A 12772-nucleotide genomic window follows, 5' to 3' on the forward strand; every position below is an offset into this window, starting at 1 on the left:
TTTGTTTTTTTTAATTCCTTGTTTTTATTGCCGTGATTATTATTTTTGATGACTATTTCACTTTCTTTCATGTAAAGCACTTTGAATTACCACTGTGTATGAAATGTACTATATAAATAAACTTGCCTTGCCTATAATTTTACTATAAATCATTAACTGGTTATCGTCCATAACGTAATAATTACTGTACTGACCAGAATTGTATTTATGTCAGTGTAAAATCAGGCAAAGAGGTGCAAGACTCAGACTCAATAGACTCTAATGTCTCATAGCTGTCCATTTGTGTCAATTTTTTTGCTTCTTTCAGAAAAAATGTGAAGATTTATTTTAAAGTTTTAAATATTTGATGCTTAAGTCTGTATTATATTTAAAATTTCTTATGCTTAATGCTTAATATAAATGTATTATATTTTATAAAAAAAAAAAAATAATAATAATAATATTGTGGAATACTATAAAAAATATATGAACTATTTTAATATCTTTTAAAATGTAAAAAAATATATTCATGTGATAGAAAATCTGAATTTTCAGCAGCCATTATTTCAGTCTTCAGTGTCACATGATCCTTAAAGATAAAAAACAGGATTTAGTTTAAATAATCTTTTTGTAACATCTCTTTATTGGATAAAACTTTACAATAAGGTCTCATTTTTAAACATTTGTTAAATCATGTTAGTTCACAGTACATTAAGTAATGTTCGCAGATACAACTTTAAATTTTAATAATGTATTAGTATTTTTGTCACTTTTGATCAATTCAATGCATTGTTGCTGAATAAATGGATTAATTTTGTTAAAAATAATTACTGACCTAAAACATTTGTATTATTTATTTTTTTGTGTAGGGCAGCTAATACTTCCTACGCCATTTAAGCTGTGGTAACTTCAAGTTCCTGGCGCTTTAAGTGTTTTTTTGTTTTATTTTCCTGTCATTTGTTTTTAAGACATGCTGCATGGAGATGGAGTACGACTAAGAAGAGTAAGTGGCTGCGTTCTCCAAGCGCACCCTTATTTAAAAAGAAGAGTTGTTAGACTTGATGAATGGTTGCCCTCTCCTCAGCTCTGTTACTGCCACAGCCGTCTTTGTTTGGTCACTCCGCAGAAGAGCATCAGCCTCCATAATGAGATGTTATGCTTGCCGGAGGAACCAGGCTTCTATTCATCAACTTTCCTTCGTGCTGCTACACACCGGTCCACGTGAATATTAATTCTAGTTCAGTGTGAGCCCTATCAAATACTTTAATTTCATTCAAGCAGTGTACATAAATCATTATCTGCAGACTCTGTAATAGCCTTCGTGGTACCTACATTGATATGGAAGTTGATAGCGTGGCATAAATCAAGCTACCCGTTAAAGGACAACCTGAACTCCTTTTCCTACTTTTGTGGCATTTTTCGGAGTAAATGTGCTATTTATTAGTACAGTTCTTCTTCGGGTAAGGCCGAAATGTTGAAATGTATATCATTTGATGTGTCATAAGGGATGGGAGGTTAAGATGTAATATAAAACACTGCTGGGGAAGCTCCTGAATACTCCGGTATTTTGCTTTTCTAGCTGAGCTCATAAAATTTAAGGAACTTCTCATTTTATTGATAAACCCTTGGGATTCTGATACGCTCGTTTCTCTTTTTTCACTTATCTTCCAGTGCCCACAGCTTATAAAGCTCATTTATTTTTGTTGACATGTATTATAGTGTAAAAACTCTTATTATATAACAAAAGTATTTAAAAATGTCTGTTTTTATACAAAGGAAATCTTTTGTGAGGACCATTTGTTTTTTCCCTTGTGAGAATGATGCTGCACCTTTACAATGTTATTTCACCCCCTGCTGGTTGACATTGGTATGTTAGTGTATGTGTGTAAGTGATCCATGTGTGATCCTGGACCACAAAACCAGTCTTAAGTCGCTGGGGTATATTTGTAGCAATAACCAAAAATACATTGTATGGGTCAAAATGATCGATTTTTTTTTTCAGTGAACATGGACTGTCAAGCTCCAAAAAGACACAAAAGCACTATAAAAGCACCAAAAAATATGATTCTGTGACTGAATCCGCTACATCCCAAGTCTCTTGAAGCCAAATTCTAATTCTGTGTTATGAATAGACCCAAAGGTAATGCTTTTAACTGATAACCTTCATCTGCAGATTTCAAAGAAAACATCACACACATATGGTGCTGGTCATAACATTTAGTTCTGAAACAGTACAGAATAAGAAGTTGAAGATTATTAGTCCATCAGGATTTTTGCAGTCTGAAAAAAAAGTGCAAAAATGGTACCTTCAGGGGTACAACAGCTTGTAACTGGGCCAGTACCCTTAAAGGTTCAACGTTGTGCCTCATCTTCCTCCAAAAGTTGCATATTAGTTCCTAGAGTGGTAATATGTACCCTTAAGGTACTACCATGAACCTTTGATTGGTTAATAGGGCATAAAAAATGTCTCTTTGAGGGTTGTGCAACACTGACAAACTGTTGAACCCTTAAAAATACAATTTTTGATTTTTTCTGGTCTAAAAGTGTTGGAATATTGTGCGTGAGATGTATAAACCACATTTAGGGTTTATTTGCACTGCTTTTGTGCTTTTTGAAGCTGAACCAGTCTATACTGTCATTATACAGAAAAATAGGTGTATGAGAAGATTCATCAAGTCCACTTTGAGTGCTTTTGTGTTTCTGAAAACCATTGCACAGCTAATACTGCTTGTATTTCTCCTTCTGTCTCCAGGTTCAGTAAGATCCAGAACACCAAGAACACCATGAGGAAAGATGGGATCAGCTCGCTGATGTACAGGGTGGTGTCTGTGAAGAAATATCCGCTCTACACCAACATTTCCGTAGAGATCGGCAAGCCTCCACCCAGACCCTTCAAAGGATAGAGAGCTACCGGTTCTGGACCGAGGATACCATGATCTTCTTAAAGTTCTGCACACAAACACAAACACACAAACTCTGCCTAGGGTCACCTTCCTATGATACAGCAGTGATATGCTGAACAGGTTAGTTCTCAGGAATACATGGAAGCTTGATGTGGATCCATCGATGTACTGTAGATTCATATCCTGATGCAGATCGAGATGTGCAGTGTCTGGAGGGACGGAAATATCATCATCATACTCCAATGGCTGTTTTGTTCAGACCTTGAGGATCAGTTCAAGCTTTTAGGCTCTTAACGGGAGGATTGTTCCGTTCTGGTTTTGGTAAGTGACGCTGATCTGCGAAGAACAGCCTGGTCACTTGATTTAAATCAGTCAGAACATTCTGTACATTTCAAAAGCGAATGTGTGTTTGTACCTGCGATGCTTGCAGTGTTCAAATCTCTTCTTTCGTATCTCAGATGTTGGTTGAAAAATCAGTGCTTGAAGTTGGCTCCTTTGGATTGTGTCTCTATCTTGCGCTTTTGTATCATCTCTTGGGACTAAGCTGAATTTAGTCAACTATGAAAACACTTCTCAGCATTTATGGGGATGAAACCCTTGTTGGGATGTCTTCATTGGAACTTGGAGGACAACTATGTGATGTGATTAGACTGGATCTGGACTAATCCTACAAGCACATGACTGTCTGTCAATATGGTACAAATGGATTGCCGCAGCATATCCTCTGGCTGCCTTGTAGATGCCTCGAGAAACGGCAAGAACTTTTGCTGAGAGATAGAGGAGATTCTGTAGAAGTTACTGATGATCAAACCTCTGTATCTTATCACCACCTGCTCAAAACTGACTGTGCTACGAGCCACTCTTTCTTTGTTTACTTTCATTTGCCTCAAAGATTCATATTTAGATCTGGCATATATCAAGGATGAAGTTAGCGATGGGTGCTTTGATCAAATAATGCCCGTTTCATTCGGTTGTAGAGTCTCGCGCCTCTTTTGATGATCATCTTTGGAGGTGTTATTTAAATAATTCTCTGATATGTCCAATATCAAAAAATATACACCCAGGGTCCAAACTCAATGTTTTGCCATAACTTCCAATTCGAGTTATTTGAGGAAATTTACAGACCACGAATCAACATATTTTTGTTTCTGTGGCAAAGGAATTATTAGCTGTCGTTTTTTAGCATATTTATAAGAGCACAGTTCACTAAGAAGCTACTTCAGCCTTAACTGTGCTATAAAACTGTCAAAACATGAAGATCTATAATTATGCTCCTTCATATTTTAGTTTTGATAGCTTAATGTGAATAATATTCATACACTACCCTTCAAAAGTTTGGGATCAGTAAGATATATGTTTTAAGAAATTAATACTTTGTCAATGAATACTTACAGTAAAATGTTTGACAATTTCTGTCTTCAACATTGGTAACAATGAGAAATGTGCCAAATCAGCGTATTAGAATGATTTCTGAAGCATTATAGACACTGAAGATTAATGGCTGCTTGAATAGCTTATGACAAATTATGACAAATTAATGACAAATTAAAATAGAAAACATTTATTTCACAATATTACTGTTTTTACTGTATTTCTGATCAAAAAAATGCAGCATTAAAGACTCAAAAACAATCTTACCGACCCCACACTTTTGAACAGAGTTCAAAACGGAGGACAAAAAACTTCAGATAAAAACAAAAACATCGATGAATTATAAGATTTATCTGGTTTTCATAATTTTCCTAATTCATCAGTGTTATGTTGATTTTCACTTGCATTTGGCGGTTGGCTAATGTTCATTTTGGACCCTTCCAAAAAGATCTGAATAACTGTATCGAACTGCTTTTCTTTACAATTCTTTGCAAGCCTTTTAAAGTTGTTTTACCGTTCCTTATCCCTTCTTCACCTTTTATTTTTCTGCCTGAAAACACCAAGCTGATGCCTTCAGATGTATTATTAGGGGTAAATGTGTGGAGAGTTCAAGCTCTTTTTTTCTCTCTTATCAGCTTTTCTGCGCCGTGTGCGGACGCTTCTTTTGTGCTATCAACGATTCTTTCAGCCTAGCACAGAGGAAGTCATTAATGAGAGCCCAGCCACTCTCCCTGTCCTTTTTAAAATACACATTTCCTCATCTTTCTCCTCATGCCTTTCATTTTAGCCTCTCCAACCCATTTAATTTCTGTGTGTGCATTTATGTTGTCTTAACTGCTGACCCAAGCAGTCACTGTGTCGCTAAAATTGTTTCCTTCTTAAGTATTTCATCACCTCTGTCTCATGAGTACCGCTACCTGTCAGTTATAAGTGCATCACTTCTGCCACGCAGTATTTGTACATTGGCCGTCAAGCGAAATAACTGTTAATACTTACCTGACACAATTTTGCCTCAAGCCCTTTTATTTTTCACGGATTAATAGCCTTAAAAGTTGACATCCATCTGTGCACACTATTCATGGATCATATTCAATAATATATACTCTAGCTGTGACCTGCATTTCAAATGCTGAGAAACAGTGCTGTAGAATGCAGTGAATCCTAAACCTTCAACACGAATGAGATTTCAAACCAATATCCTTATTAAAAAGACATTATGCTCGTCCTGCAATGTCTTGGTGAATGAAATAGAAATCTGTTTCTGTTGGAGTAAGATGAGATTACTTCCTTTTCGAGTTCATGTATCAAGGCGCGTTTTAAATTGAAGAAGAAACAATGTTGCAGAGCGCATGTCATTTACAGTATCTTAATTTTTTCAAGATGAAAAATGCAGTCCATATGGTGTATACAGAGTGAGCAGAACTAAGTCCAACATATTGCAGGCCTCACGTACATTGTTGCATGTAATCTGTCAGGCTTGATACAGCATGATAGTGTATAATGTGTAGTCATTCTTCTGAAAAATATTTGTTTTATATTGATTTAAAGGTGTACTCAGGCATTTTTGTTGGTCGCACTGATTCAAAGATGTTGAATGTTGATTACACATTCAAAGGTTTTTTTTTTTTAAAGGAAATTCTACTTTTATTTAGCAAGGATGCATTTAAGTGATTAAAAGTGACAGTAAATAGATTTAACTTTCAAATAAACACTGCACTTTTGAACTTTCTGTCTATCAATGAATCCTGTATCAATGTTTCCTCAAAAATATCCAGCATATTAGAAGGATCACGTGACTCTGAAGATTGGAGTAATGGCTGCTGGAAATTTAGCTTTGCCATCACAGGAATACATTAGATTTTAACAATTAACATTGTTAAAAATAGAAAAATTATTTTAAATTGTAATAATATTTCACAATAATACTGTATTCTGTTTTTTTAATTACTGAGTACACCATAAAGGGGTTCTAGTAAGGCCATGTATGTGGATGGTGTGACTGTTAAATCTGTATATATGGTTCATATTAGTGTGGAAAATGATGAAATCTCCATTTTTTTTTTTTTTTTTTGTCAGTCTGGTGATACAATCATTTGGTTGATCTTAATTTTGCCCCCATGGCAAAAAATCTGCTTAAATTCTACAGTGTAGATACAGAGTTGCATTATTCTTTAGTGTTTTCAATGGGATTCGATAATATTAGAAATGTTTCATTGCAGTTTATAAAAGTGTATGCATTTAGATCAACTGATTGTTCCACTCCAAAGTTACTCATATTTCTTGTGCTAACAATGCAATCAAGTAAATCTCACACAACTTTCATTACCAACCTTGCAAAGCACAAATGCAATCTTTGAGGTCAGGATGCTATTCTTCAGCAAATCTCGCTTTATAGTTTGCAAAATCACACCGGTGCCACAAATGAATATACTTTTTATTTTGATGCTGTTCTTTTATATCACTCTTGGGTCAGCAAACCTTCCCATCCTGAAAGCTTGCACACACAGCCTTGTGTATGTAATGCTCACCCTCTTTCTTCCATCACCCTTTTTGCCCTCAGTCGTTCTCTGGAAAAGAACTCCATCTGCGCTTGATGCTTATTAATGTGAGAGAGGGACAGATCTGGGCAAGTATTCCACACCTACACAAAGACTTGCTTAAGAAACTACTGATGGCATCAGGTCTTCATGCCTGGGGCGCATTTTTAAAGACTTACTGTGTCTATCAAGGTTTTTTGTACATTGAATGTCAAAATACTATATCTTATATAGAATGCATTATGTCATATCAAACATACTTTTTGTAAACAATCAATAAATCTGATGCTACAAGAATCTGATGATGGGTTACTGTTGATATGTTGAGTTTCTGGGTTGTAGAATGTCTTATTATAATGTTGTTGTTGTGTGTATGGAATATGGAGTCAGTTATGAGGCAAAACGGATCAGAACAAAGTAATAAATCTCATATTTACACCTGATTATTTCAACATCCACCTTTTACCAGCACCAGTCCAAATCACTGCTCAGGGACATGGCAGTTCATTGGAAAGGGAACATCGTATCTCTAAACTGTCAGCCTTGTGCAGGAAACTCAATAATCTGCCTCTCAAAAAAAAAAATATATTTTTTATGTGACAGATGTCGCAATAAACTAGTAAAAATAACAACACAAACATCCTCTAACTTCATATATGGGATAATAAGACAAGACACATAGATCACTTGTGGTTTATTTATATTTGTGTACATTCTGTCATTGCCGCAAATACAGTCCTTGAAAAAAAGAAGCAATGTTACCACAGGTTTTAAAATGAGGTGTCAGAACAGAAATCAAGCAAAAATGAGCCTGCTTTATTTATACATGATTCATTTATGATAGGTTTGTTTTTATTTCATGCTATATTAGCTGTTTCCATGCCTGCATGGCAGCAATGTAAGTCTTGCATTCTCAATACTTTGGTTTTCAGGCTTTTGAAGCAGAAAATAATATAAACACTTCAAATCATGTAAAAACACCAATAGAAAATGTAGTTTAGCGGATGATCATTGCATTTGCAGGTGCAAGTGTGCACTACACAATGCCCCATGTACTGTAGATGTTAATATGCTCACATTTCCAAAAAGGTGCCTCAATACTAAGCTCTATTATCTGTTTTAGTAGGGAATATCCCATAGTAAGTTATTGTACTTTAACAAATGGATGTTAAATGGTTTGTTAACATAAGAATAATAATAAGACTTTTTTTTTAATCATATAAAGCTTGTAGGCTAAATAGCCTCCACACTTTCCTCTGCAGGTGTGGTTTAAATATCTGCTGAGTTTTGTCATCCGTTGTATAAACAAGGATGAAAGATGACCCTATTTTTGATCTCTTTTCTCAGTTTAGCCCCTTGTCAGGCTGGCAGTAGTGCACATGGGAACACGTTGCCAAGCGGTTGCCTTCCCAGTAACCTGCATCCTGACCGTCATGACATCGACATTTGGTACAGGAGTCGACCCAAACTGGCTCACCTCCAGGGATCACTTGGGTCCTAGAGGCATTCACATAACAGTTGGGCCCTGGAGCCACAAAGAGACAGATGATTAACGAGGCCCATTGTCAGTAGTTAAAAGTGAACTGTGACATTTTTTCAAAGTTAAAATATTTTTTCCTGTCCCATCCTAATATACAGAGACAGTTATATGTAAGAAATACACAGGTTGTAAACACGTTGCCACTATTAATGGAAGAGTTCACCCAAAAATGAAAATTTTGTCATTTACTCACCCTCATGTCGTTCCAAACCTCTGTAAGTTTCTTTCTTAGGTTGACAAACAGCAGTTTGTTTAGAAAAGAAATACCATGGAAATCAATGGGGATGGTCAACTGATTGATTACTAGCATTCTTCAAAATATCTTATTTTATGTTCAACATAAGAAAGAAACTCATACAGGTTTGGAACGACATGAGGGTGAGCAAATGATGACAAAATGTTCATGTTTGGGTGAACTATTCCTTTAAAACTTTGTTTTGATACTGACAAGCCAGACATAGGAACACTATCTCAACCAATAGTGTGAGTTTTGGGGCGGGGCTATGGGACTATGTGTCCAACCAATGGCAGATATGGCAGTGTCCAGAAAACCTTGTTTATGCAGTTCCATTTGGTGATGCAAGAGATGCAGAAATGGAAAACTTCACCTTTAAGATATATTTTCAAATAAACTACTTATATTTATGGAGAAAACATTGCTATGGAACCTTTTTGACTTAAAGGCCCCTACATAAACTATAATTTGGATTATTTTAATACAACTATAATTTAAATCATTGTAAGATACCCTGTGGCCTTTTAGATGTTTGCAGTGGCCCCCAGTTGAGAACCACTGAACTAAAGTGTTTCTATGTGATTACGAAAGTGGTTTGGAGCTTTTTCTTACTCTAAGTGGTTACTTACTAGTCCAAGTCAGAAAAGCCTCACAAGTCTCTATAATTTTGGATATTTTCTCTCTTTAACTCTAAATTCAGATGCTTAGAAAAGTAGCAGAACACTTTCCTCAAAAGTCTGCACAACTTCAGGTGTCATTCATGTCTGTAGCACAAACTGTGCTGGACAAGTTATGAGCAGAATTTAAATACTTAAGGTCAGGAGTTTTTGAAAAACCTCAGCAAGCACCACTAATTAGGAAGCCTTGGAGTGTAGATAATGGCACATTGCTTTTTTTAAAGAGTGTTTAACGTTTAAGATAAGGTTTTGCTTTCATTTGGAAGTTACTTTAGATTAACTGAAAACTTCATTTAACATTTTCCCCCACAGAGGCCATGCATTTTTATCGACAAAAATGCAACATCATTTGAGGAACTGACCATTTATCACATTGGTGAAGTATATGCTTTGATTTATGTGTGTTGCTTTGGCTGCCTACATGCCTGCCTTATCTTTGCTCTCAGTAAACACTATAATTACCTTCATACTTCACAGTACAAAGAGAAAACAATACAGCAGAAGCTCAACTCATAAGGAGCGTTATCTTATTTCAGGTGCAGAAACTGGCCTAGCACATGGCCCGGCATCTGAGCATTCCCATCTGTTATTGAATGAATTACATACATATATTACATACAGAATCATTACCGAAGACCAAACACAACTGTATCCTGCATGTATGTGTTGAGGCTATGAGAATGTCATACTAGTCGAGACTTGGGTAGTTACAGTAAATATAATTGTAATAAGCCTTACAAACATGGCACTGATTTCTTTTTTACTTCTGAAAAACTTACCATCCTTGCACTGAGGGCAACATTTCCCTTTCTGATAGACTGGGTTAACACATGGTGGAGGGGCACAGTCTGCGACCTGACAGCGGGCGATGCCGTCGCTGTGACAGGTGCACTGCTCACACGCTGATGGCTGTAAATCAAACACAAATCATCATGAGTTGAAAATGGGTTATCATATGCTGCAATTCCACCAAAACAAATGTATTACTCTATTCCTTTGAACAGCTTTTAAAACCGAACCAGCGGGACTATCAAATTGCTTGCTTGTATATACCGACATTTGTTGTTGTGCCAATCCAACACAGCATTTTAATGCCCTACAATGTGAAGAATGTGATCAAATTCCACTCCCACACTGCTGTTTAAGTAGGAGCCGCATTACCACCTGTGGCTCAGTACTGGAGGTTGGGTTAAATGGACTGGAAGAAAATGATGTCAGCTCAGGCAAAGTGTATTCCTTGGAGTCTGTCAGAAGGCTTCAATTTTCCCCTCAGGGATTCCCCATTAGCCATAATAACCAAATCAGGGAGATAATGAAGCACACATAAGCCCTGCTTCTTCCAAGCCTGTGCCACCAGAGATATTTCATTCTTTAGTTTCTCAAACAGAGTATTAAATTGCCCTTTATGATTTCAGCCCAGTGTACATCAAATTTGTGCTTCACCTTGCCTGAGAACAAAAGAATCTGACTATATTAGCTTTTAACTTACACAAGGCATAACTATGTTCATGAGGATGTGGAAGGTATTTGATCATATTAAACAATTATGCCACAGAAGCAAAGAGCTGCTTTTGTTCCAGCTCAACAAAAAGGTTAATTTTGCTTTATTACTCAATACCTGTTCCTATGAACAAAGATTACTGTAATGCTATTTTGAATCTTTTTCATGAACAAACCATACTCTCTTTTGAAATGCATGACACGCTTTTCTGTATTCAGAGTTTGGTTAATGCATTAGCAAACAACATTGGTTTGTGAGCTGCTAAGAAGCATTTCATTATTTTTGGACCTATTGCACCAAAACACCTCTTCACTAAACAAAGTGCCGTTTTAAATATGAACGAGAGTCAGTTGAGACTCCAAATTTGCATGCCTACAGATTTGCTCAGCAGATCCTTGTTCACGAAGATTCAACAATAAAGGATAAGACCTGTTTTGGTTGATTTAGTGTTTTAACAAACTGATTCAGTGAACTATTTATTGACACTCTTACTCATTACACAATCACGTGTTGCCACCTACTGGAGTTAAGATGTAACCTGCTCAAAAAGTCACAGAGATGAATCTCAAGTCAGAATCTCCACCACTAATGAAGACGTAATTCCATTTTATCATCAACCACGTGATGGCGCTAAATATTTTGAATGGTCCTTTTGGGACCAATTCCAAAACTTTGAAACAATCACCACCTAGGGAAAACATGACACAACTGAAACGAAAGCCTATGGAGTTAGTAACATACCTTGAAAAGAAAAAAGGGCCTGTTCACTCATTTTTTTTAAATCAATTATTGCGAATGGTTACGATGTATCTTTAAATCATAAAAAACATTATGCTATTCTCTGGATAAATAGTTGTATTTAGTCACTGTTATGTCAAATTTCACATCAACGGTAATGTATTACAGCTGTTTAAACTGCAAGCAATGTGACAAAAAGTTATGGGTTCAATTATTTAGGAGAGAAATTAAAACGACAAATATAAAACTAGAGAACATTCAGAGATTAAAGCCCACACAGAAATGTAAAAATGTCTTTCTTTCTTTCTGTGGACATATGTAGACTCTTAACAGACACGTTGGGCTTTACCTGAAATTGTTGGCCCAGTTCGTAGACTTCTCCCCCGTACTCGCAGCCGATCTTCTCGCATCTCGGGCAGCAGTCTGTCGGGTAATGGCTGACATGGATGCAGGCGGCAGGCAGGGATGTGCACTCAGTCCGCGCGCAAGCAGACCCTTCTGCTGTACATTCGCACTGGGTACAATAATCCGAGTCTAAAAAGTACCATTCGCCCACATAATAAACACTGCCGTTCGCCTCACAGGTAGTCTCCTGTTGTCCAGCGACTGAAAAAGCCAAAGCACACTGGCCGCAGATCACCAGGGTAAGCCAGACATGTAGAAAACTCACCGGGGAACCCCAGAGTACAGCCATGCCAAACTTCTTAGTCCCAAACCAAGACTTGCAAATTCAGCATAAATAAGACTGACTATGTTATGTTAAAAAACTTGCTATTACACGCGTCTGTTTAACTAAACTACATTAAGTTTTAAAATCCGTTCATGGTCAGAATGGGCTGTGTGCGCTTTGGAGGCTGTTGCGCACAGGAATAGTTTTACGCCTCCTGGGTTATGTTTCAATTTACACGTGACAGCCGAATTCCAGAATATTGATAGGGTGAAGTTTTATCAGGCATTCGCTTCACTGCAGCTTTGTGTGTCTACTGAGAAAGAAAAAAGAGTAAAACCATAATATGCCATTTAACACTGTTCATTGTTCCATCTTTTTGCTATTAGACAGGGAAATAACATTCAGACCATCGTGTTCCAGAAACACCAAATGCTTTATTTCTTTAATGGTAATAAATAATAATAAAAAAAATCATTTCATGAAGACTTTCATTTCAAGAAAACTTTTAATGCAAAATCCTTGGGGGAAAAAAATAAAAATGTGATGTGCAGTTGTAATAGTAGATTGGGTCTGAATGGGTTAATAAAGATGACGGTTCCTGCAGCCAATCATTTGAGTGCG

At 36.5% G+C, this 12772-nt stretch overlaps 2 protein-coding genes across 2 annotated transcripts in view; one reads left to right on the top strand and one right to left on the bottom strand.

The window, feature by feature from the left end:
* The window catches only part of LOC306846723 (beta-1,4-galactosyltransferase 2-like), a gene marked incomplete at its 3' end in the record, with an annotated part of 87632 nt that extends 84750 nt beyond the window's left edge, over nt 1-2882 (top strand). Inside the window, exon 6 of the mRNA XM_079380305.1 lies at nt 2732-2882. Within this exon, the coding sequence (XP_079236431.1) occupies nt 2732-2882 (151 nt within the window). The remainder of the gene's footprint in view (nt 1-2731) is intronic.
* Nucleotides 2883-7470: 4588 nt separating this feature from the next.
* On the bottom strand, nt 7471-12352 carry LOC306845856 (von Willebrand factor C domain-containing protein 2-like). Its single transcript, XM_079378844.1, has 3 exons — nt 11831-12352; nt 10022-10151; nt 7471-8315 (listed from the first exon to the last, which is right to left on the bottom strand). Exons 1-3 carry the CDS (start codon nt 12173-12175, stop codon nt 8134-8136), a joined length of 657 nt encoding a protein of 218 aa, XP_079234970.1. The 5' UTR covers nt 12176-12352; the 3' UTR covers nt 7471-8133.
* Between the last annotated feature and the right edge of the window lie 420 nt (nt 12353-12772).

Source organism: Barbus barbus, assembly GCF_936440315.1.
Source record: "Barbus barbus genome assembly, chromosome: 26".
Taxonomy (NCBI): domain Eukaryota; kingdom Metazoa; phylum Chordata; class Actinopteri; order Cypriniformes; family Cyprinidae; genus Barbus; species Barbus barbus.

Coding starts and splice junctions, on each gene's coding strand:
- LOC306845856 (XM_079378844.1), bottom strand. CDS start 12,175: ATGGCTGTACTCTGGGGTTCCCCGGTGAGTTTTCTACATGTCTGGCTT. Junction 10,152..11,830: donor AACTGGGCCAACAATTTCAG/GTAAAGCCCAAC, acceptor TTTGATTTACAG/CCATCAGCGTGTGAGCAGTG. Junction 8,316..10,021: donor TTGCCCTCAGTGCAAGGATG/GTAAGTTTTTCA, acceptor TTGTGGCTCCAG/GGCCCAACTGTTATGTGAAT.